Consider the following 26,810-nt stretch of genomic DNA (forward strand, 5'->3'; position numbering starts at 1 on the left):
TTCGAGAGCTGAAGCCGGGGTGGTTGTCGCTCATGGAGAATTCTAACAGACAATACAAGGTGTTCGTGCTGTATAAGTAAAATAACTAAGGTAAAGTTTTCAAAGGACAAAATAACATACTTTTTTAGATACTTTTTTTTTATTTAACTGATTAACCCCTAAAGAATTGTGTGATTAACTCATTCAGATATTTAAGTCATTCCTTAATATTTCGGACCTGGAGAAGCACAAAGACAGAAGCACAAAAAATATGGGAAGGTACTCCACTGAAGAAAAAAAATTGAGATAAAAGACATGAGTCCGAGATTGTGTGACTGACAAAGAGAAAGACGAGATATTTGGGGAAAAGGGACAAATCAAAGCACAAAGGCATTATCTACAACTGTTAATCACAAATCATCTCGTTATCAAAATATTTTGCATCAAAATGTGAATTGCATGTTTGTTCGGAGGAAGTGGTGTGGCTGGAAATCAGTTTCTCTTGGTTGGTTGGTTGATTGAGGTGGTTGGTTACAATAAGTAATTCAAGCAGAATGAAGCTGATACTAATTCAATGTACTTCAGGTGAAAATATCAAAAAGAGAGCATATTTTGAAAAGATATTAAAAGGGATCATGCTAAAATTGCAATAAGTAATATGAGATCACGTAACGCCCTCCCCCTCCCCCTCCTCCTCCCCCTCCTCCCCCTCCTCCCCTTCTGAGAACGTCGCCCAGTTTGCCAGTTGAGGAGAGCGAGTTTAGACTGTTCAGGTGCACTAACAGCATGCGGCACACATGCATGTGGCCAGTGTCATACATGTGCGGCCGGATTCATACGCCCAGCACGCATGCACATGGGCAGCGCTGCACACGGCTGGCGGCCCTCGGTGCGCGGCTGACGGTGCAGTCGTAGAATACAGAATGTTCTGCTTGTTTGGCAACCTCGGAAACGTGCGTATGATTGGTTCTGGAACCAGGAAATTTGACCGTCCGGCCCGGAAAACTCGTATGAAAAAAGAAAACCTTGACCAAGACGTTGTTGATGGAGACGGCAGATTGTTTAATGGGAGTGTTTCTTTCATGACAGGTGACAATGGGTGTAATTGTTCGTATCTTGAAATCCTGCTGTAAATCTCTCAAGCGGACGGCAAATCTTCGCCATCATCCTTCATGAGAGGCTTCATCAAGACATTTTATTGAAGTTTCTTTTCTATGAAGCCAACTAATGATTGCTTCTCATGATCTCCTTTTGCTGGCCCATTTGTTGTTTGGATTGTCAAATGAGATAACACTGAACAGGAGAACTCCTGTTTATGAGCAGTGAATGGATACATCACATGAGCAACGTGCAGATATCTCTAATTATCTACGAGATATCTTCAATAAAAGTCTTACTACTCACAGAATAGCAGCAAATGGGATAATAATGAAACACGAGGTGACGGCACGCCGCACACGGAGGAGGTCTTGAGTTTCGTTGGGCGTCACAGTGATCGCCATGGCGATGGAGACGAGGTCTGACTGACAAAGTGGCACAAATGTAATGATGTTTAAAGAACGGCGTCAGGGGACTGATTACCGGAGGGAAGTGAGGAGAAAAAAAAAATAATAGAGAATTGCTTTTGATTGCGTTCGAACAAGAAATGATGAAGTGAGCGTTGAACAGAAGAAGTTCATATATTTATCTTTGGGGGAATATGATCAGAGCTCAAATAAGAAATCCTCCAACCTGAGAGTGTTTCTACGTGAAACTCATTCCGTCATTTTCAGAACCAAATTCGTACCGTGACTGTAGAGATACATTTTTAAGGTGGAAAATACACATTTAAATGTGATGTTTTCAGAGGATAACAGGTTTTTTTTCTCTCTCTCTCTTTCATCACTGTTGACTCAAATGCAAATTGTGAAGGTTTTCAGTATTTTTGAAGTGGAATACTTTGTTGTTTCTGTTCATTATTGTTGATTTTTCGGATTTTGTGCTTCTGATCCTGGCTTCTAGCTTTAAGGTATGAAATAATGGGGGCTCTCGGTCGATGTTTGAATTAGGTAATGGCAGAATTTGGGGGAATTAATCACTATTAATCACAAAGTTTCTTGTATACCAGTGATCATCAACTGGCGGCCCGCGGGCTGAATCCGGCCTGCCGAACCGCCCAGTCCGTCCCGCGACTGGATTCCAACGCACGCCGTTTTTTTCGTATACGCTGGATGTCCCTGAGGTCAAGTTGAAGAACTGGGCTTGGTGTGTGATCGGCTGGATTTGAAACCTGGAGACTGCACAGAGCTTCATTATGCGGGACACAATGGAAATACTCACGACTCTGGGCACTTTGGCACAGAAGCAAAAACTGATGAAGCCAATCTTTATTTAACGCCGGTGGATTCGGGATAAATGCGGCTGGTTTTCCAAAAGCACAGACTGGAGATAATCAGCAGATGATTGTGAAAAGATTTGCAAGTCGGCAGAGGTATTTAGATCGAAATAGATATAGGGAGAACTATAGAGGTAAGAGTACATATCCATATTGATACAGACATTTAGATCTAATTATAGATAAAGATCTTAATAGAGGCATACAAATGCACAGCGATGGATATATATATAGACTATTACAACCAGTGTAATTTAAGATTTACTCATTCAGATACTGAAATAACTATAGATCCATGCAAAGATACAGATGTACAGTATTCATGCAGATATATGATCTAAATAGATTTAGATTCAGATCTTCGTTCAGAGATATAAATGGCTTATAATGAGATATAGAGATAAATACGTTCCATATATAAACATAAAACATCTAGGAATAGTTATAAAGAAATGCAGCTTCAAACTAATGATAAAAAGTCATAATAATGCATTCATTTAGAGAAAACGACCAGCATCTCTACGGTAAAAATCAGTCAGATATTTCTTTGCAGTAGATGATTCACTTTCACTCGGCACTAAATTATGCAAGAATTCTCCAACTTTCACGGAGAAGAAAGGTTTAATTTCTTTGGATCGCCGCAGGAGGGAGGACCTCCCGCGGAGATCACATTCGTCTTCAGTCTCAGCCTGGATGTCTTCCTCCGGCTAACTGGTACCCTGCATCTGTTCACATCACATCCTCTGTACAAACAAACCCAAAGCGTGCGAAGGTGACTGAAAGACAATTGCTGATCCGGCCTTGTCCAATTACAGCGCTTCTTTAACTGCGTGTTGTGATTGGAGAGCTGAATTATGCATGCAAACACGAAAGTGGTTCTTGACACTCTAATAAGAGAGTGTGTGGTGTAACTGCAGCTTCTGTCCTTTTATGCCTGTAGAGTCACAAACTGTGTGCAGCTGTGACCACAGGAGTCCAGCCGCTGCAGCGCTGTGGCCAGAAACACGAGCTGAGCCAGCGACTGAAAAACCTGCTGGTCTTACAGTCCAGGAACCGCTCTGCTCGGCAGAGATCAGTCATGAAAAACATGCATGTTGATGCTTCTATTTTACCATGTCCTGCATTTGATTGGTCTTAAATTGTCTTTCATATTGATCCCTTGATTCCCTTCAACATATTACTCTACAGTGCAGAGATGCATTGTCACAAACTAGCCTGAATCAGGTTCTCTCAAGTGCTTCCATCTCACAGCACCTGTGCTGAACATCCCCGGAGGCGAAGACGGCCTTAACGTGGCACCGTAATCGATTCTGCATGTGCCTAACCAGGAAACCCAGTGACGCTCATGATTTGTAGACCCGCACAGTGAACTCACCGCCATCACGCGTGCTCTCGTTTTGTAAAAGGTCTGTTATTACTGGTACAGGTAATTTTAGCTGCTTTAAAAAAAAATCAGTTCAACAAAGGATTTAATCAGAATATGAAGTGTATCTCATGCGGCTTCTGGGCTTCATGCTTAGGAAAGGAGTTGGAGTCACTGTGACTGAAGGTAACCAAGGTGACGGACTTTTATTCCTCCTGTCAACCCTGTTTTTACTAAGTTGCCACAAAAGAACATTCTGCTATTTCAAAATCAAAGATGCCACGAGGGTTGAATAAACATCTATGCCGCAGTAGTGGAAGGCTTAATGAATTTAGACGAGGGCTGGGGGTCGGGGGGCGATTACACTTCCATGGTGCCCCCACCGTGTGAGAGTGGCAGGTCACGTTCGTTCACTAATGGAGCAGCGGGCTGAACCGGAGCCATAATTACCAGCTTTCCATCAGAAAAGAGTAGATGCAAAATGAGATTTGCAAATTGGGCCCTCCACTCGTGGAGGGACCGACTGTGAGGATTAGTGACAAGGCGATTAATCACAGCTGATTTGCATATTTTGCATGAAGGGTTCGGCTTACACTTTTGGGGCAATAAAAGAAAATCGCCAGAAGCTCAACATATTTGTAACGCAAGGTTTTACTGAAGAGAGGGTTCTCAGTAAGATGCACTGATGGGCTGCATTGAAATATTTCTGCCATATTTATTCCATAATTTTTCAGTCGTACTTTACTCATGTTGAGCATGTAGCATTTCTGGTGTGTTTGGGACGTTTTTTCCATGACAGAACCTTGGAAAGTGTTGATCGGTGCTTTTCAAGAGACAAGAACATGAATATCAGTATTCATCAGCTTTTTTCTTTTTTTTTCTTTTTCTTGCGTTATACCAAAAGTCAAGAAGCTGCTGTGGGGCAAATTCTGCATCATAACTTCTAGAACAATGCTGAATTCATGCAGCTGAACTGAAATCCTGAAAGCCGAGGCAGGAGCGGAGCCTGTGAAGCCTGGAGCATGCTGCGTTCGGCCGTTCCGAGCTCTTTGATCCGCGCCACGTCTGAGCTTCAAATAAACTTCAATCAAACTGTACCGCAGACAGAGACTCAAATAGTGTCAGTCTGCCTGTCGAGTGTGTGAATGGAAACTATTAGAGCGCACAGATGTGCCGGGGTTTGTTTAAATTGGTAAAGAGTTGTGAACACACTCCAAGAGTTTGTGAGATGCTGAAGTTATTTCAAATCTTTTTTTCCCATAATAACTGCTATGAAAACCTGTGTGGGTTTGATGAGCAGCTACCAGCAATAGTGAATGTAACACATAAGCAGTGGGAATATAAAACAGGCTAAAAGGCCAACGTTACTGCTTATTTTTCCACATGCACTAAAACCGTTTCAAAATTAGCATTTTTCTGCAGTTTCTCCACTGCTGTGAAAGCTTTGTGCATTAATGATGCTAAGTGAGGATAATTTATGCCCAAAGTATTGTACTTGTTAAAACGGCTGTTTCACTCAAAGATATTTTATTCATTTTTTTTCTAGTGTTGCACAGTGAGTGTTTCTCCATTATGTGCCATGTTTGGATTCTTCTTGGTGGTAAAACAGAAGATGAAGCCTTCATTTTTTTGGAATTTTCAAGAATAAATCTCTATATTTTCTTCTGACACGGTGATTATCCCAAACTGACAGCCTGTCAACATCGTTTTTAACTTTTCACAGAGAATGAACAGAAAATGTACTTATAGTCATATTTTGTAGTCAACATTGTTATTTTGAACTTGATCAATTTTGTAATTGATGCCATAATCTTACAAATTACAGAAAAACGTTAAAATAATATCAGTTGATTGATGTAATATCCCCACATAACTTTGTTTTTTCTTGTTTGCCGTTCAGATTTCAGACAGCTGAATTTTTTTTTTTTGTTTTGTTAACTTGGTTCAGACTGAATTTTGGACCTTTATGCAGTGATGTACAGTGAACATCGTAGTGCACCAAACATGTTTAGCTGTTTGAGTTCATATCCAGGCTGCTGGCTCTTGACGGAAGACAGGAGATTGATCCAGCTCAGCACTTTTCTCGGGCATTAGTTTTGAGTGTGAAGCCCAAAACTTGCATGATTTATTTCAGATTAAACTAGCAAACGTCCCGGATCAACGCCGCTTCTCTTGGTCGTCTGTGAAAAACATCAGGGACTTTAATGGTGAGGTCAGTCACATGACCGACCCAGATGTACAGAGACGTATGGGTTCAGGAAAAACGCTCTAAATTTGATCCGTTATACAGTGTCATATGGGCCTGTAGCTTTCTAATCAGCACACTTTTTAAGCCTGACACCTTTGGGAATAAGAGTAATAACATCAGTTGTTCAAGGAAGAAATAAATTGCTTCTGGAATAGGTTCATCTCTCGTGTGATGAATAAAATAAACCATTCATCATACTCGGTGGCCAATTTTAGCACCTTTCCAGAGATGCGACAGCTTGATTCGTGCATTTAATTGTTTGTTTTGCATCAGATATCACAATTTGCTGTGCTCTGTTTTCTTTACCAATACAGAGAAATAACAGCGTGCCATGTTCTGGATTTTTAACTGCTAAATTGTTCGTTGTCTCCACGGCTCTGCTGCTGAATTGCACTCGTTTTGGACAAACGCTTAAGAAAACAAAGTGTTACTTGTTCGTGAAGCTGAATTCCTTTGGTGTGCGGCCAAGTCCACAGGATGCATGCATATATACACATATATATATATATATATATATATATATATACATATATGATGTTACCACACAGTAGTGAGGGAAACGCTCGGCCGTGGGTTGGCAGTGACAGAGGATAGGAACAGCTCCATTCGCAATCCCCATGCAAGATGAAGACATGCGCCGCCGTTGGCAGGTCTGGGCTGATGGAGGCAGGGAATCATGTGGTAGACAGGAGGCTCGATCAGGCTCAATCAGAGCCCCAGGCGGCTGGGAGAGCGCTCATCAGTCAGGGGGAGGCAGATCAGATCCTCACCTCGTTTGTGGCTTTGTCTTGTGATGTTACATCATCCTTGTCGGCTGCGTCACGTCAGTTCCTGTCCTTATTAAAATCTCTTCTGGCATTATAAAGGCAGACGGGTCAGGATGACAGAATCAGCAGGCGCTAAGGTTGTATTTTTAGCAGAAAACTCAATGAAAACAGAAAAACTAAGAAGGGGCCAGCTGTGCTTGATGATGCTTTTGCACTGCACTGTTTCTTGTGGAGCTTTACTTGAAAATGTTGTAGACTCATTTCGCATTCCCATCACCCAAAGTGCCATCACACTAATGTACACAGTGGACAAGAAAAGTCAGCCGGAGAGCTCAGGCACCTCGGTGAGTGTATAAGCAGGGACTTTGGGACCAGTCAATTGATTCTAAATAAACTAGTGTATTTAAACACAGTAATAAATAGGGCATTAATGTAGTCTCATGGGTAGACGACAATCAAGGCCTGTAGAGCTGAGGGAATAGAAATATCTAATAACAATTTGATGGATCGTCAAGCTCTTGTCGCTTTCAGCAGATCATGTATGACCGAGAGTCCGTGCGTGTCTTCATAAGCTTGTGGTAATCTTACAACCCATTGCTTCATCCTTGTGCATGCTGGGATACCATCTACTGCTCATTGATATTAGAAAATGAAAAGACGTTGATACGAATGTCACACCAGACACCTACTCTGCTTTGTTCTTCAAAAAGATGCTCTAACAGCTATGAATAGTTACTGTTGAGTGACTCCACACAGCGGTGGTGATCTTCACGCCATCGGGATCATTTACAGTGTTTCAGTGCAGACTGTGTGCGTGTCTGTGTACGTGCACAGCTACTGACATGTCACTGATTTCTGCCTGGGCAGAAAATGTGCTTAACACGAGAGATGGATGAAAGCTAACAGGTTGTTTGATGTTTGATGAAAGCTGGTGGACAAATGAGGACAGTGTGTGCATTTACAAAGAGGCAGAAAAGAAGTATCTAAACCCTTTGAAATGTAGTTTTTTTTTTCTTTCATAAAACATGATCAAAGTCAGGAGTGTACGCCAACACAATGTGCTTAGTAATGGACAAGCCATTATGATCCTTCATGCGTTCATGGAAAAAAAAGCATCAATCATTCACGGGATCTGAATTCATATGCTGATGACTACATATTTTATAGCTGTTAACGTAACTAGTTGTGACACTAGAATTCAGGTTTTTTTTTTTTTTCTCACAATGATTCTATATGCACAAACAAGGTTGAAGATAAAACAACTCTGTTTTACCAAAAAAGAAAGTTTTTTCAGAGCCAGACTCAGACGTGGCAGTTTTCATTTGTGCTGAGGTTACAGGTTAGTCAGAAAGAACACTCTGCAGACTTGGTGTGGACTGGAGGCACTGATTACAAACGCCCAGCTCCACAGCTAGGTTTCTTTCAGGGAAGTACAGGAGAGACTTTTCTATTCACTGCAAGCTTTCAGAAGTAAAACATGACTTGCAATAAAGTGATCTGTGATGAGCATCACAGAAGAATGCAACTGAGGAAGAAAACACCTCAACATGACTTTAGTTTAACGAAAGAGAAAAAAAAAAACAACAACGCCTGATTTGATATAGAGAACTCATGTCAATATTAATGTACGGAGGAGAGAGCATCATGGAGGGAAATGAACTCCTGAGTTTATCAGTGTGCCTGAACAGGTGATATCGGTGGCGGAACAGCAGCCGGGGCTCAGTAGAAACCGGATGATGCATCACGGCTGTGAACTTGAACGTGGAGGTCGATCTACCAGAGAATGACTTTAGAAGAATGGAGCTGACAAAAAAAATCAAAGTTCAGCAAGGCTGAAGAATAAAAGAGTCTGCCTTTTTTTCGCTGTTCTGCCACCAAATGCAATTCATCTGGAGCAACAGCAAAACATGTTGAACCTTCAAAATGATGATAATGCATCCTTTAAGAGCAAAGCAGTAGGCGCTTTGGAGGATTAGATAATAAAGGCCGCTCATGTTTAGGTCCTGTATATTCAGACGTTCGGTTTTTAAATTACATATTTTCAGACAATGTGTTGACAACTTGCGGAATACAGTTATGTTTAAGCTGAAAACTCTTGAGCCATTCTTTAATTTGTCATACTTCACATCTCAAACTGTGAGGAAGAAGTCCCGATATTTGGATTAGGCCGGTGTTGTTTGTCTGTGTTTGTCGCTTGTTCATATTTAAATACAGATCCACTAAGTTTTGCTTGTCGCTGCACATAAAATCCATTTTATTGAAGGCATTAAGCTTTGTAAACACACCGTCACAGCAGCACCTCAAAGTTTAACACAATAATGTAAAACCTTTTGTCAGCAGGAGCCTGGATCGCTTCACTCTGAGCAGTAAAATGCCGTCAGCATGTGATCACAGCCACATTGCAGCGTTTTGCACATCGTCCCAACGCTGTGCGCTTCATCTTCAATTGCTTATGCAGTGCAAACTGACTTTGGTTGGCTCATCAAATCACTCGATTATTTCTCAAAATGTTTTATATGTCTTGCTCTTTTCCTTTGTCTCTTAAAGGCGGGCTCTAATGAAGGTTTTGTGTAATCCCAGGCTTTGATCTGTGTATTACGCCGTGAAGTTCGCGCTTGCAGTTAATGGTAACCTGTAATGACGGATGATGAAAAGAGTAACAAAGAGACTTGGATGTGTTGTGGAATAGGTAAAGCGCTCTCCTGTTAATCACGCGCTTTGATGCCGAGCCGCCTTTGAAGTGATAGGTTGCTCTATAGAGTTCAGGCTTTGTAGTCTCGGCCTGCGCGCTGCAGCCGGCTGTTCTACGCTGGTGTGGATGTGAGAGAAGGAGTCTGTACTTACAGGATATTGGAGAAAGCTCTCACAGCCAGCGCCGCATGTCTGCGGGATTACACGCCGTTATCTGACTACATGTGTATCTGGGGCCGATCGGGCTGGATAAAAGCTCATAATTCCCTGTTTGTCACCGCTGACAGCAGGTTACACTTGTTTTGTAGGTGTCTTAATGCTTCAGATCTGCCAGCTCAGTGGTCTGCAGCCACAAAAGTCTGTTTAAATGAATTTTTTTTTATCCCATTGTAATGTTTCTGCAAAGCAAAACAATCTTTTTTTTTTCAAAGAATCCCTTATTTTGTTTCAGGAGAGAAATGTGACATTTAAATCAGAAAATTCACTTCACGCTGCCTTTCATGCCGTAAACGTTCAATTTCCAACTGCGGCATTTGGGAAAGCTAAAGCCTGAATGAATACAAAGAAACGGGAAAATGAAGTTCCATTCATTTCCTTTTACTGCCAGCAATTTTGACTTCGCTGCATGTTTGACATATAGAGAGAATTTAACAAGTGGAAAAGAAAAGTGGTAAAACTCAATGAAACAGCTCAAATGAATGAAAATGTTTGACGAGAGTAAAACAGTTAAAAATGTTTATAATGCAAAAAAAAAAACTCAAGTAGGCTTAAAATTATAAAACTGATTAACTGAAAAAATGCCCAAACTGTTGTCTTCAGTTTGAACGTGAACCATGCTTTAGCTGGATTGTATTTGGTTAAGAGAGCAGCGTTCCTTCACATGTTGCAGTCCCTGGTTGGAGCTTCTCTCCCTCTACCTCCTCTGGTGTTCGGATGCCATCAGCTGACATCTCTGCGGAGAGACATTTGCTCGCTTTGTGTTGTTTTTTTTCCTCCAAAGAGGAAGGTAAAAGTGCTAATTAGCTTTAAGCTAGAGAGGCGCAGCGGCGCGTGGGCGTGACATTGACGGATATTTCAATGATTGCGAGTGACAGCCTCCACTGTTTGCATGTCACGGTGTAACTGGATTGAAGGTTTTGCGTTTGTTCTGTGTTGTTCAGTGCGAGAGCTCTGCCTGTTCCTTGCTGTCAGCGCCGAATGCAAAAAGCCAGCTTCTTCCATAACTTTGCCTTCAGAGGGTGAATAATGCAGATGGAGTTGTCTTCAGAAAATAATTTAGGGTTTTCATAGATCCAGCATCCCGGCTCGAGGATGAATCGCTGGTAAAAGGAACAAATGAGCTAAGTGGCGACTGGGGAGTTGCAGATGGAATGTTGGAAGGGAAAAAAAAAAAAAAAAAACATAAAAGGGAAAAGATGATGCACGGAACTATCGCTGCTGTCTCAGCTGAGCCCACCTGGTATTTTCGGGAAAACAAAAAGCAAATATCCTCCTGATGTGTAATTCTACGTTGGGAAACAGCACCTGTGTCCCGGAACCCCATGGCTGAACTCTGTTTGTCTGCAAATACATTGAAAATCATCCGGTGTGCGATCGTCAGCTGCCGTATTGAAAGGTGTCAGACATCAACATCCGTCCAATTATGCCAACACAAATACCAAGGATGCCACCGTAATTTAAAGCACTCCTTCATCCCTCATGAAAAGCTTTGCTGTGGTTCGGCCGCGAAGGAAAAGCGGAATATTCTCGGAAGCAGAGGGCAGAGGAGTCACGTCAACACGGCAGAAGAAATTGAATTTACACAGATAAATCAGACAACGACTTATGTAAGCCTCTGCAATATGATAAAACACACAGGGACATAATAGGATGATACCAGCCCTTTTCATATTTCTCTTATTTTGCGGGTATTTTTGTAGAAGGAGTCACTTTATGATTTCCATCCTATAATAAGACATTACTGTGCAGATGGAACGAGTACATAGAACTTTCTTCTTTATTAAACCATACATAATAATTTATGTAGCACATCATTTACCATTGTTATATTTCTGTGTTTGTAGGTTTATATATAAAAAAATTGCACTGGTGAAATTTGGTGATAGGGTGTTACATTAGCTCAAACAGGAAACTGTTGGAAGTGGGTATAATTGATCTGATTGACTATCAAAAAGTTAAGAAATAAAACAAAATTGGTTCAGGCTACGACATGATGAGTCACTGATAAAGACAATAGCAACAAAATTTAGAACGTTTTTACTCGTCGCTTCAGTTGACTTCATTTGGACACCGACTGACGTCCATTTCATCCATAAGTCTTCTACCTGTTTGTGTTTTGAGGAGAAGACCAGTGACAGAAACATCATGTGTTCATCAGGGTTTGGTTGTCACTGGAAGTTGAGTGGCGTGCTCCTCTTTTGAGATCTGAATGATGTGATCCAGAAAGTTTAAAACTCTAAAGACTCTACTGGTGCTGTCAGTCTGTGTTGCGTCAGAAGGGAAAACATGGCTGGAGGTCCTGCACTGACCCTGCTGACCACCATCGTTCCAACAGATGCAGTAAACAGGATGAACTTGGTGCTCTAAAGACACTTGCTTGAACCTCTGACCTGAAAACAGGAAACTCAATATAGGTCAGTAGCCGCGGCTGCTTGGTTACTGTGGGATTCTGGATCGCTGAGCTTTTTCACCTCGTTTTTGCTTTTCTGGCAGAGCAGTGCATTTTGGGTCAGTGGTGACCTCGAGGTTAGAGAAGTGGATTTGAGACTGTCAGCCTGCAGGTTCGATTCCCGCAGTGGACAGGTCAGCCCTGGGAGATTGACCTCTGGCAGCTCACTGCTCTTAGCATGTCCAGTGAATATAAGCTCACGATGAATATAAGAGGCTTAAACTCAGAGTAAAGTATATCTTCTTCTAATGTTAGTTCCAAAAATGCATCATTTTCATTTGAGAAGAGTTTTGCGTTTTTACAGCAACGTTTTGAGAGCGATGTTCCATTTCCCGTGAATTTTTCAATGATTCTGACCACCACTGTGGTTTAAACAGACTCCAAAAACTGGAGGACAGATATGTTTTTTGGCTCTAAAATATTTACTATTTATTTACTTATATATTTCTGTTAAAGTCATCGACAGAGGAACCAGTTTTGCAGCACCTCAGGTTCTTCATCTGAATCTTGTAGTCCGGTAAATGATCTCTTAGAGGTTTCTTGCAAGCAGTTTCAGGCAACAATCCTCCAAATGGGTCCAATCCAACAGGAATCAAGTGCAGAAATTCAAACATGATGGCTCAGAGCCTGAAGCTTTATCTCTCAGAGTTTGCCTCGAGGCAACAGCTCCATGGCAACCGGAGAGGTACAGCACGGCGTGGCAGCTGCACGTATCCTATACTGTACAGCTTTGTTATTCTTGGGAAGCCATTCGACTTGGATCTGCTTCTTTCACGGCGCAGATCCGTCCAGGGAGCCCAGTAAGCCATCGATTTTTCTCTTTACTTTTAAGTGGACTCGACGTGGAGCTCAGGAAGGGGAGACTTAGCCACTCTTTGTCTGTGGTGACACTCTGGAGACACTTTAAGTTTTGATGCGGCTTTTCTCTTGGATTTTTTTTTTCGTTATTTGGGTTTTCGCAACACAGAAGAAAGTCTTATTTTCACGCTCTTGTTTAAGAAGGTTGAAGTTTTTATCATTATGTGAAATGTTGCCTACAAACACAAATCACTTCTCACCAGGAGCTTTACTGGTCTGCAGTTTGAATTATTATTAATAGCAGATGAAAATTATTGTATACTGAAACTTGGGCCTTCAGTTTGTTTCCATATAGGAATACAATATTACCACTTTTTTAATGAATGAGTACAAATCTATTTTAATAATATTTTGTTATATATTACACATTCAGGGTATATTGTATTATACAGAGTGCATTTTCGGGTATTTTGTTTTTTATATTGTACATTTCTGTCATATATTTGAGCTTTTTAGCTTGTATTATAAATTCTCTTGCCTCATTCCTTTGCCTATATTCTGCATTTACAGTACAGTATTAATTGACAGTCAAGCTTACGCTGACTTTGACGTTGAGTATGAATACCAACCTTTAGCTAGACCAACCCACACTAGTTTATTAAGTCCATTAAGCCTAATTTGTACTCCACAGGTCCATGATACGTGGGAGCTATGTGTTGCCATGAATTATCTCTGCACAGCCTCTGATTCGACGCTTCACACACCTCCAATAGTCTTAAAGTCTATAGTTCCAGTGTACGACTACATCCACGTACAATACACACACAGCAGTGTGTCGCTCCGTCTACACACTGCTCTATGCGTACTGTGTGTAGATCGAGGGGCCGAGCTCGCTGCGTGCCGCCACACACTCCGGTTCACTGCTAATGAGTGTATCAGTCATACTTTAATCTTGATTAGCATGTAGCATTGCTGGTATGTGAATCCCGAAAGTGTTTATCATTTAGCACGTTGTGTGACTAATGGGAGATATTCCGCTCAGTGTCTCTGCTGATTACATTTCTGGTGTTGTAGGAAGTATCGTTTACCTCCTCTCGATATTTTGACAGATTATTTAAAATCTGTCTTACTTTTGTCGTTCTCATTAATATTAAAGAATCTCCAAGCCTCGGCCATCACTCTCTTGTCTACCTGCTGCTGATGTTGCAGATCCATGATGCAGTGACGTCGACCGGCGGGTGGAGATACGAGTGGGTCCTGAGAAATCAGTGGATCCCTAGTTGAAAAATAAATTGTTTTTTTCTACTTCTTCTATTTCTTAAATTGTAGTTTTAAAGTCCTTTGGCGGCAGAGTAATATGACATGGTTATAATTAACAGACATATCCATGTATGTATATGAAATTAATCAAATATATGCGTACACATCGACTGACATTAATTATTCACAATGTACTTTTTCGGTATCTGTAGTGAGTTTACTGAATCCTTTTTTTTTTCTTCTTTTTTTTAATTGAGCAGGAGTACTCTGTGCATCCCTATTTCCATATGTCGAAAGAGACATCGGAGCCATTTATTCCAGCATTGAAGCAACGACTGTCTCGATGTAACACCAGGGGATTTTGACTCACTCAGGCTGCTGAAGTCTCGCATTAAATTCTACTGAAATGAAGAACTTTCCCTCCACGAAAAAAAAAAAAAAAAAAAAAAAAAGAAGCTGTGCATTTAAGCACTTCCATTATTTCCCACAAGTCCGAAGAAATGTCAGCAGCCAGACAAAACGAGGCCAGCGCCCTGGTCACCAGTCTGAAAAATGACTCCATCATAAATCTTCCTACGTTCACTATACGAGCACACCTTTCTGTTCCTTTGACTTCTGCTGTGTTTTGCCTGTACTGGCAGCAGAGTGGTTAACACTCTCGCCTCATAGAGCTGTGGGTTTGAATTTAGGCCAGGCTATAGTGTCCCTGCAGTGTGTGTGTGTGTTTCTGTGGACTGGTGGTGCTGATGGTGAAGACTCATTACTGTAAAAGTTATAATCCAGAATGATCAACACTTTATTCCAGAAGGAAACAAGAAGCTTGTGCCTGAATGACAGCTGGTGTCAAGCTGCTCTGGAAAAATGTGGAAGAGAAATGCACGAGATCAAACTGATGTCTCGGCATAGTTGATTTAAAGACACACATTTCCCCAGTTTGGTGTGTTTTTTACATGAACAAATGGAAATTGCAACGACAGACTAATTCATTTATTTGCTAACAGGATAATTGATTTACCTCCTCTTGGCTAATTTCAGTCTAAAAGCCTCATAATAATAATTCAGATCACACTGACACGTTTGTGATCGAGCTCGCTAGCTTCAGCTCTGCGTGTGCTCTTTACAAAGCAAACTGTCAGTATTTTTTTTTTGGTTGAAGTTTTCCCTTCAAGCTGAGTCTATATCCTGCTACCTGTCATTTTGGGAAGAGACAAAAGCACTGTTTATGTGTGTTACATTGAGCTTATCCGAGTTTGAAGTTCTGCCAGTAGGTTTTTTAAAAAAACTGGAGCAGTTCAGCTTCGTACAAAGTAAGCGAGAAGAAACATTTTGTCGCCACATCACCTTTTCATATCTAATAGCGTTCATCCCGTTTCCAGTTGGTATCCGCAGATTGAGGTTAATTAGGCTGCCCCCTCAAACCGCACCGTTCCTGCTTTATCAGCCGGCAGAAAGTAATTACAGATAAAAATAGCACCTGGAATCGCTGATATTTTTAACTTGCAAATGTTGGAATTTGGAGCTCATTAAAGTGGATCCGGGGTTCAGCGAAGCACTGTCAGAGAGCAGTGGGGTAGTCTCGTGTTGCGCTGCTGTAGTGTAGCTTTGAATTTCTGGCCGGTCTCCACAGCACTATCGCGTTTCAGTGTTGAAAATGTCACAACCTTTTTTGTTTTATAATCCAGCCTGCTACAAAGGTCAGTCTGCACGCCGGCGCTCTACATCTTATAGAGTAATACAGCTGAAAAGTTCATTTGGAGCCCATAAATAGCTTTGCGTGTCGTGGCTGGAATTCAAGACGTTTCTGCAAATATGTTGAATGCAGTGGAGAAAAGGGGGGGGTCGGGGGGGATAGATAGATAGATTTTTGTAATTACACCTTCAAATTCCCATTGAGTGCTCTCAGCCCGGGTGTCAGCAGCAATACTGGAAGAAGTTACTCTGCATGCTGTCATTATGAGTCACTGGGAGCCTGGCGGATCCTCCCCGTCTCTCTAACAGGAGCCGTATTATTGATGTTCCACCGCATTGTTGTGGGCTGTGGATGAGCGCTTTCGGCTTGATTCCAAAGCCTTTTATAAATGTCCTCTAACTGCTGTAAGATTCATTGGCACATATATTTCCTTTATTGAAATACCTCTTGCATGGAAACGTGTGAATGCATCCTGATATCAACCTTGGGTTTTTTTTTAAAAATGTGTATCCGTGAATTGTCTCTTTTTAGTTGCACACATGCCTCTGTGACTGGTTATTGTCGTTGAGTAACACGCTATCGAATAATAGCCAGCTACTTTGCCCATGCTCCCAATTAACCCCTAAACTCCCATCCTGTTGCCAGCGAAATGGTTATATATCACATATTGTTGACTTCCATCTGCTCCTGGAAAAGCCTGAATGTGGCTGAATCTGAGGAACTGGATGGGTTAAGAGATTAGTAAAGCATGCTATCTTCTCATTATTTTCTGGAGTTTCGCTTTCTCTTGTAAAGAGTTCCTTGTTAGACATTTTCTGTTGATTTTCATTTCTCACACATCTTCATTTTTGTGACTAACCTTCTTTTCTGTAGCCAAATACATATTCATTTATAATAACACTCCCAACATTTTCTTTTTCACATTAAAGAACAAGCTTGATAGGATCCAGGAGAGCCTGTGTGGTTCCTGGCAGTAAGTAAGTCATCCAAGTCACAGAGGAAGTCATGCCACGTCGTTGCCTTTGTGTGCTGCTGGAGCGAGCGTGCCAGCAGGCAGAACACACTTCCCAGAATAAAAGGTTAGCCTCTGCTGGGCCGCGCCGCCTGAAGGGATGGGCCAAAACGAAGCCCATCCTGGACAACACCTTTCAGATTGATGCAGAGCAGCAGCAGCCTCTGGCTCGCCCCCCCGAGTCGAACCGGGGAGCACTCAAATGTCTCATTTGTGCCACTGGTGTGTGCAATGCTTCTTATTCTTAACACCGATGGCAAAAGGAGCAGATGGCGAGAAGCCTTTCTCACTGCTGCTGTCTCATTTTTTTCAGGTTATTCCTGTTTCTCCGGTCATTTCGAATGAAAGGACATGGTTCTGTGAAAGGTTCAGCCCTCTTTGAAATGTGAGCTTGCAGCTGATTAAAGTGTTGTTGGCTCCACATGTGTCAGCTCTTACTATTCTTCATGTTTATGCTATTTTTCTCCATATTATGTGACAATGCTTTGACAGAAAAACATGGAGAGGTTAGTCCTATGTGAGCAGAGTACAATGTGGACGATCACTTCATGTTGACAGGTTTACCTTGCTGTTGGGGGTTTTTACGCTCGCGGCACGCAAAGGATAATGTCAAGCACTAAATCTGTACAGTGGGCTCACGCTTCCTCTGAAGGAAACCCAGCAGATCTCACATCTCAGGGTTTACCTGTACGACAGCTCAACTCAAACTGGTTTGCACGCAGGTATATGTTGAATTTACAAACAAAACAGAAGAAACTTGGAGTTCAGTGATGTTGTTCGAGAGGATCTGGGGATCTGAGTGAGGGAAGTAAGATCGCAGGTCAGTGATACCACAAAGATGAAGCCGGTGATTAAAGCTCTGATTCTGATCCAGGAGTTTACTGGTTCTAACCGCCCAACCTGTTAAATTCAGAGAACTAATGATTTACAGTTGTTATCATCCAACGTAATCATGGGAAAGTGTCGAGCCTGTAATTTAATCTTTCAAAACATGGATCATTTATAAAAATGGTGGCACCTTTGTCCTCTTTCATCAGTGATAACACCTCTTTGAGTGCAGAGCTAACCAGCTAAATGTCAAAGGAGATCTCTTTGCTTTCCCACAAAACAGAAAATGACACTGCTTCTCTGGTGTGATATATCCAATATAAAATACCGTAGCCATCAGTATCCTTGGCACTGGTTTGTGTCGCTGTCACTGGAGGGACTTTTTTTAAGTACCCGTCATGTGCGACATGGTTTCTGGTTTTTCGGTCCTGTTCGTCTGCCTTTGTCAGGCTTTTTGGGGGATTTCAAATCGATGACTGGATGAGCGCACGGAATCTCTCTCAGGCTAATATTCATCCTTTGGAACATTTCTGAAGACGTCCCGCTCGATCTGTGAAACGCGTCCAATCACAGACTCCAGTGCAGCAGCGGCCTCGGCAGGCGCCGCTTTCCACAAAATATTTTGTGTCTCTTGCAAATGTTTTGTGTGTGTTTGTGTGTGTGTGTGTGTGTGTGTGTGTGTGTGTGTGTGTGTGTGTGTGTGTGTGTGTGTGTGTGTGTGTGCTGTGCAGCAGACTGCAGGGAACGCGAGCATTTGTCAGAGTCATCAGGGTTGGATCAGCTTCTGTCCCGCTTTGGGAGATCACTCATGTTGACTTATAGCAGCTATTTTGGACGGAGCTACAGTCATTCAACTCCCAGACATTTCATCCCCTCTCTGCATATTTCTCTGCCTTAAAGTCGCTCCAGCTTACTCATGGCTTTTCTTTGTTTCTGCAGTTTTTCCATCTTTTGAGAGAAAAAAAAAACTGACAACACCACTACAGTCTTGTGATTTCAGAGGTTTTGGTGGTGGATGGAGCAGGAGTCAATCTATATTTTTTGAAGCAGATACAATCAGACTCTGCAGCGTAGCTACAAGCTTTCACCCACAGAGATGCTTTATTTTTAGGAACGTAATGGAAATCCCGTGTAGACAGAAGATTAGATCGCTATTTTCAATTATGTGATAAAGTCATCAAAACAAGTTGAGATAAAGTGTCTAACATATAAATATGCTTTGTCTGGAAAGTGGAATTGTGATTTCTTTTCCCGTCTAACAAGAGAGCTCCATTTAAAATCTAAATAAATTTAAAAAAGAAGAAGTCCTGCGTTTATGGATGAACAATATAAGAATCAGTTAAGATGCTTTTTGGTGATAACTGATGAACATCAATCATTTTATGGGTTCTAATCATCTGGATCGACCTGTTTCTTTGAGGAGGGTTTGTTTTAAATGAATGTACTGATTCAGCATGGCAATATTTAGCATAATATGGTAGCAAAATCCAAGCAGATGGTTGATTTGTTTGATAGAAAAATGAGAAGTGAGTGAAGATATGCCAGTCTTTAAGACTTTTTTCAATTAATTCACTCACTTGGAGGAAGATGTCATAGTGTGATTTTGTACTAAATATTCTGCTTGCTCCTTTCTCTCTCGCCAGTCCATTGATCCAATGACCAGTCTCTTTATCCGTCCCTTTGTCTACCTGTTGCACACGTCTGTTTATCCATCCATCCATCCATCCATCCATCCATTCATCCATTCTCCCACCCATTACTGTGGCTATGCATCCATTCATCTTTTCCTTCATCCCTCACTGGATACGGATGTCGGCCCATCTCTCACACGTTGAGTCGCTCTGATGACGAGCATGCTCCACTATCCAGCCATCTCCTTCCACTGTCAGCTCGTGCATTAACCCGGGCTCTCGTGTCGACGGGACCTGCTGTAATTGATTTCCTCTGCTTCGTGTCGCCGCCCGGTGCTCCGCTCTGGTCTCCGTGATGGAATGCAAAAAGCCCGGCCCGTTTCTGTCTGCCTTCGCCAGCCGCGGTCAGAGGTCTATTATCATGTCGGGCACAGCGTCTCCTGGTGGGGGGAGGAGGGGGGTTCAGACAGCTTTACATGCGCCCCTCTGTCACTTTGAATGCCTCCCTCTCTCTCCCGAGCTTTCAGCGCCGAGCCACTCGGCGATGATGGCTTTCTCAGATGGAATTAAAATGCCTCGTCCCACAGCTGTCACCCATGCAAATTGCATTGTCTACAGATTCTATCAGCGGGAACAGCCAGCGGTCTGTTTTTGTTTGATGCCTTCCTCCGTTTCATAGCCCCGTCTCGATGTCATTATCCGTGGAACTGCTGCTTCTCCCCTTAATGTTTCAGACACTCATCTTTTAATCGCTCCCCCCCCCCACCTCTGTCTCCTGTCTGCTGCAGGTTTACCGTCACTCCTACATGGCCTCCTACAGCATCTACAACATCCACACGCGGTAAGTGTTCCTCCGCGGGCGCCACGGGGCAACCCGCACGCCACACTCACCTGTCACCTGTGGGAAAATAAACGTGAGCCTCGCCAGTTTGGAATGTTGTGCAACACAAGAAGCTCCGGAGAATTCAAGAGAGAGGAATAAAGCTTCGCAGCGTTCAGAAAGGCAGGCGTTTCGAGATGTACCGAGCGTGAGACTGATGCAGAACAGACCCAGACCGCAGCCGCAGGCACGTCTCAAAATCGATCTGTGTCTAATTAGGTTTTGAAATGTGTAACAAGTCTGCTAATTCCTAATAAAATTTGTAGATGTAAAAAGCTTTTTAAATTTTACACAGAGATTCACAGTTGAAAATTTTACGGATTTGAATACAAATTCTGAAATTACAGACAAATCACACGTTACGAGTCGAGCGGCTTCACAACTGACGTTTTAAACGTTAACGTTTCTTTCACTTCTGTAAAATCAAGGTTTTTGAGCCTCACGGACTCATTCACTCTGCTGCTCTGTACCTCAGTAGTTTCAGTCAATGGTTGTCTGCAGGGGGCGCTATACCTCAGGGTCTTAATGCAACCATATGTTGGTGTTGATGCTTTTAGTTTGTGTAATTAGTGAGGCACATGCTGAGCTTTCTGAAAAAATAATGTTAAAGGTTTATGAACAACTTACAGTTGCTGAGTTTATGGGTCGCTGAGCAAACACTTCCATGAAGTTTCACCAGCAAGCTAATTATTCAGAATTCTATAGGTTCGAGCAGCCCGAGCAAAGAAGCCTGTAAAGCCGATTGTGAAGCCGCTCGACTTTTAACTGGTGATTTATCTGTTTTTACACCCAAATCTGTAGACTTTTCAACCATGAATATCTTTGTCAGCATTAACAAATCATTTTACACAAACACATTTTAATACAGATTAGGAGAGTTTTCTTTTTATGCATCTAAAAACCTTTTCACAGACAGATAAATGTTGAGATGACACAATGAAAAACTTCTCCGCACATTGACAAATCTCAGTTTAGACACAGAGATTGACATACAGACAGACAACGCTCCATCAGTCCGTCAGTGTGCAGAAGGTTGGGTCTGTTGCTAAAGGGGCGTCACGCCAGGCTCACACTGGATGCGTTCCGTCTCCGGTAGCACTGTGACTCACACCGCCTCCAGTGCCGCTGCACTCTGCTGGAGGAGGTTGCCAGATCCGTCGCCCAAATAATATGAAACCCGTTTAACTCAATTGAAAGCAGTCCAAACCGCCATCTTTGTTGAAAATGCATGTTAAAACCGTAAAAACCGTAATTGTATAATAAAAAACACGTCACAAACATATAACCATTTCATCAACCCACTCAATGTGTTAAAAAAAGAAGCTGGATTCGGCACAAACTCGCCCAATCTGGCAACACAAAGACGCTCCGGTCACAGAGCTGTTTTGGGCAATTTTGATGTCGTTTGACTTTCCTGCAGTGACGAAGTACAAAACCGTTCATTCTTCCAATGCGTATAATGACTACATCTCGTTGTTTGTTCTGTATTCTACCAGAAGAATTTAAAAAATAGAATATTAAGGCAAAAACAAGGCACAGATTTTATTTTGAAATCAGTTATTTTGGAACACATATCGAGTTTCCTTCCAGCATCCGACTTGCTTCTGTCTGGATTGACGCAGTAGGCTACGGCGTCCGGAAAAATAGGATGCAAGTTTCCGGAGGTCCGCCAGGGCTTCGTAGCTGGACCGCAACCGAACCGTGGCCGGTGTGAGCCACAGCATTGATTAGAATGACTACGGACTAGCTACGGTGTCCGTTCTGCGGCCGGAACGCATCCAGTTTGAGCCCAGCTTTACAGATTTGAGCGACTCTGCAACCTTCAACTCTGGAGTCACATGTGGCTCTTTAGCTCCTCTGTTGTGGCCACTGGAAATTATATGGGCATTATTTTTCTAATTACAAAACAGGTGAAAAGTACTTGAAACTACTAGAAATTCTAAAGAAATAAACAGTTAAAGCAAGGCTTACAAAGGTAAAACAACTAAAATAACTAAAATACTGAAAGGGGATCAAACAGATCAAATAAAGACAAAAGGGGAAAAAAACAAAATGGCTAAAAAAGTCAACACAGCTAAAGTAGCTAAGCTAACTAGAAAAAAGAAAGAGAAAAAGAAAACCCATTAAAACCGCTGAAAATTAAATCTAGTTTGTCATCATTAAAGTATTAAAAAATGCAGTAATCCAGGTTTTGTATGCATAACAGAATGAGCCATGCTCATCTGGTTTTCATTATCTGACATGTTAAACATGCAGCACTAAGCTAAGAGGCATTTGCTACACATACTTGCTGATGCCTTGGAATGATGCTCGATGATGGAAGATGTTAGGATTCATCTTGACACTGCAATAAGTTCTCCAACATTATTATTATCGTATGTTTTTAATTGTCTCCAGAACTTAATGTTGCAGCGTCGCTCGGATGCGGATCAGTGGAACAGTCTGTATCTGGAGGCACACTGAACACATGCAGTCAAACCAGTTTGTGTTCAGCTGCAACGTAGTTCTCAGAACATCAAGCAGCAGTCTGTAGCTTTCTGCTGCTTTTCTTTATAGATCTGCAAAAGATCCCTTTGTTCTCATATGTATGCAAAATACTGATCCCAGCCGGGCTCGGGCACAGACATCATGGCCGTCCAGTGCGGCTCACAGATATGCAAAAGTCCCTCTATCCGTCAGAGCGAGACTAAAACTTTATACAGCTAATGGGATTAGCCTTTTCAACCGTGAGCGATGTTTCTGCAGGCTGAACGATAAATCCCTCAGATATTCTATCATTTCGAGGCGCTTTGTTTTAATCTGCCGTCATGTCCGCCGTGATAGGTCCGTGGCCAAATTTGGCTCGTGTGAGTTTGAGCCTCATTGCGAGCTGAAACGAGAGAAACTGACACCGAGCCTGTCCACAAAGAGAGAAACCAGCCTGGAATAATGAATGTTTGCATTTCTTTGTGTGTGTCCTTGTAACCGCTTTCTTAAATGGATAAGATGAACCAAGATCACCTGCATTACTTTGATTGAAACAGATCAAAATAAGAGTTACCTGACTTTTTTTTTTTTTTTTTTTTTTGTGGTACTTGGCCACTTTATCCTTGTTAAGGTCACATGGAGCTTAAGACAGTCAGACTTGATATTGCGTCAAATTCGACCTGTCCACGCTGGAGGGATCTGTAGTAAACAGTAGTGTTCTAATAGCTAACAATACAATAACTGTCTGACATTTGGATTTTTTTTCAAATTTTCATCCAATCAATCATCAGAGAAAGCTGTTTCTGCCTCTTTCATTAATGCAAGCCTAATCTTTCAAATTTAATGCTACTTACAAACCATGGATGTCTTTTCATACACGTTCTCCTGACCTGCAGGAAAATGATGTTGCTTTAAACAGTCCATGTTGCGAAAAGGTTGGGTACCACTGCTTTAATCCATTAACGGATGTATTTTCTTCTTGTAGGGAGGTTTGGGAGCTGGATCCTCCTGAAGTGGTGAACTCGGTCCTGCAGTACGCTGCCTGGGGCGTCCAAGGCCAACAGCTGGTGAGACTTTTCACACGCTGGATATTAGCTTTGCTGCATTTCATGGTTATAGGAGATTAAATCACCTCTTCTGAATGGACACAATATAAGTAGCGGTTTGCTAATAGCAGTCTATTTTGTTCTCTAACAACGCACCACAGTGTGCTTATTGCACAATGGAAACGCAAACTGAATGACAGCATTTAATGTCTGTGAATGAATGTGACTGTGCTGAATGGAGCCCTCATTTCCTTTATATGTCAGGAGAAGAATGACAAGAAAAGGAAAAGGAGAATATGGATAAGGTCAAGGCTCAGAAAGAGAATCCAACTGGAGACACCATTTGTGCTAATGGAGCTTGAAGTTAGCAACAGAGTCACGGTGATCAGTTCGTCATTTCATGCTACATCTCTGTCGGTTTGTTATTTATCGTAAATCCCTCGTTATTAACACAGTAATATAATCAGTGGCTGCTATTTGCAATGACACAAAATCGTCACTTTCTATGCAGTGGCCTTCAACTTTGGCATATTTATTGCTGAGTCCAACAGTTATTATCTGATGTCCAACAGACAATCCAGAGGAATAATAGAGACGCTCAGAAAGAGAACTAATCTGCAGCTCCAGGCATCGGGGTGATATTGTCCTGTAGATGTGTACATACAGCGTGTCGTGACACTTCTCGGCAAACTTGGAGGTTAAAAAAAATACGCACAAAGAGAAATGACAACCATGTTGCTGAGCCGCCTGCGCCGCTGTTCCTAATTTCCCACTCCGCTTACAATGTGCACACGTTCACCTTTTCAGGGGACCCTAATTAAATGCTAATTTTCTCCCCTCTTACATTTTTCTATGTATCAGGACCAGACAGATGGGGAAGCCTCTTCTTTTTTAAGCAGCTAAAAGGTCTAAAAAGCTTGTTTTGTCCATATTTGCGCATTTCGGCGTGGACTTTTTGAGCATAAATCAAGCGCGCCTCCATTAGGAAGTCATCACGACGACAAGAAGCGCTCGATGGATGCGGAGCCTCTCTGGATCTCGAGTGGCTCACGCAGCATCATTAGCCAGAAGCGCATATTTAGAAACAATGGCATGATGTGTGCGTTCGCTGCGGCAGGCTGTAAATGAGTCTCGCAGCCTTTCTGTTGGCATTTGCGTCTTCTCATTAAGGAGGTACCTCAGTGTTAGAAGCAGAATATGAATTAGCGGCGTCCGTTCATCACCACAGAGTCTGGAGGAACGTGTTGGGCACGCACCGTGACACTAAATAACTGGGTAATGGCTTTCCACAGTTTGCAAAGTTGTAATTAAACTCTGTTTGAGCTGCTTTGATCATTAGTGAATTTCAAGGGTGATGAAGCCCTTTTTCGTTCTCAGAACATCAAACAGGATTCTCAGAGATGCTTGTCTCCGCTCTTCAGTCAGTCCACGGGAAATGAGCGTTTCTTAGGTCGTGTTTTCACTGCATGGGGACTCTCAACGTGTCTCGGAATCAGCGGTCATTGGAGTCATTGGAGTCAATTCATCAACTGAGAAACTGCGGCCCACAAGGACTTGATGGGATTCTGGAAAAAATGAATAAGAGCCATGGTTTATAACAAACTACATCTGCAACTTGGATAAATGACATAATGCCAGTAGTGTCAAGGCACCGTGGTCTGAGGGAACACCTGAATCATGTTCAACGGATTTGGTCATGTATCTTGGAAAATGTTTGTCCTGGCAAAGACAGATGGGTAAAAGAATGAAATATCTTTCAAGGCACATGATCAAGTCCAGATAACCTGATTCATCTGCTCCGAAATGCTCAAAACTTCATCAACTATGTTATTCTAATAATGAACAGATTACTGTTATTACTTCTTCAAAAATCCATCCTAAATGCTAAATTATTGATTCATTTGTTTATGTCATGAACTGACGACAGTATTGTCAGGTTGATGCCCCATAAATAACATTACACTGTCGTGGTTGATTATAAGAAGGTATAACTGACAGCAGTGCATAAAGTGCTGGTATTGTGTTGCATTTATCTCTTGTATTCTCCAGTTTACATATACAGTGTAGTTATTGAGATTATTGTTGCAGAGGGACACAATAAGGGTCCTTGTACTCATCTAAAATTGTAGATCTGCGGCTTTGACCCACTAATATGACAAATTCAAACCATTTCAGCTCCACGCTGCTGATGAAGAAGGTCAGGTCATGTGCTCTGTGTGCTCTTGAGCAACTGAGTGAGTGCAATTGAAACAAAGAACTTAATTGTAAATGCCAATTTAAATAAGCTTGAGTTGGTCTGTTTAAAAGCACATAGGTCATAAGTTTGATCACAAAGACGTGCTTCGTAACCTGCAGGCCTTTGTGGACCCTGCTATGAGTAAAGCCCCATTTTCTTCATCGTCCAAGGGGAGCCGACTGGAGTGCTTCTCCACTCGTCGCTACGTCGCCAGCCAGGTACTTCGAGGACGTTCTGGACTCTATAAACAACAGACTGTCCAGCTCCGATGCCTTACCGGCCTTAGGGGAGGCTCTTCATTGCAAGTTTCATCCGTTACGGGGCTCTTGCTTTCCCAGCTGCAGGTAGCTGTGGAAACAGTGGAGAACGAGACGCTCCTGACGCCCTCAGTTCACCTGCAGACCCAAAACACCTGGACCGAAGGCTGAAGAGATGAAAGAAAAAAAGAAAAACAACTGTTTTTGTCACTTTTTGTCCTGAATGAGGAAAAATTTCACCTCCTGCGTGTCGAAATCAATGCACAGTACATATTTTTCAGCACAGAACTCTTGAAAAGAAACAAGGTCAAGGTCAAGGTCAACGATCAGGTGTTTTCTCTAATTTATTGACCTGCAGAGACCGTATCTGTTTTCACCTGGCATTAACGTGCCTTTCAGGTGATATACTGTATTATGAAAACAACATTGCTGCTATATTTCATTCGTAGCTTATTCAATGTCCACCAAACTTTTTAACGCTGCTTTCTTTTTCCGATCATTTTGAGGGAAAACAGAACAAAGCAAAAATATTTAGACCTCATCAGGACTCTGCCTCAGTTTTCTCATTTCAGAGCAAAGATTTCCATAAAGGCTCCCAGCTGTTCTATTTCCACCA

At 42.1% G+C, this 26,810-nt stretch overlaps 1 protein-coding gene across 2 annotated transcripts in view; it reads left to right on the forward strand.

Annotated features, from left to right (window-relative positions):
- The window catches only part of dpp10 (dipeptidyl peptidase like 10), a 249,493-nt gene that overhangs the window by 189,538 nt on the left and 33,145 nt on the right, over positions 1–26,810 (forward strand). For both annotated transcript variants that reach the window (XM_030111148.1, XM_030111149.1), the window contains exons 6-7: positions 20,098–20,150; positions 23,641–23,722. In XM_030111148.1, the coding sequence (XP_029967008.1) occupies positions 20,098–20,150; positions 23,641–23,722 (135 nt within the window). The remainder of the gene's footprint in view (positions 1–20,097; positions 20,151–23,640; positions 23,723–26,810) is intronic.

This window comes from Salarias fasciatus, chromosome 16 (genome assembly GCF_902148845.1).
Source record: "Salarias fasciatus chromosome 16, fSalaFa1.1, whole genome shotgun sequence".
NCBI lineage: Eukaryota > Metazoa > Chordata > Actinopteri > Blenniiformes > Blenniidae > Salarias > Salarias fasciatus.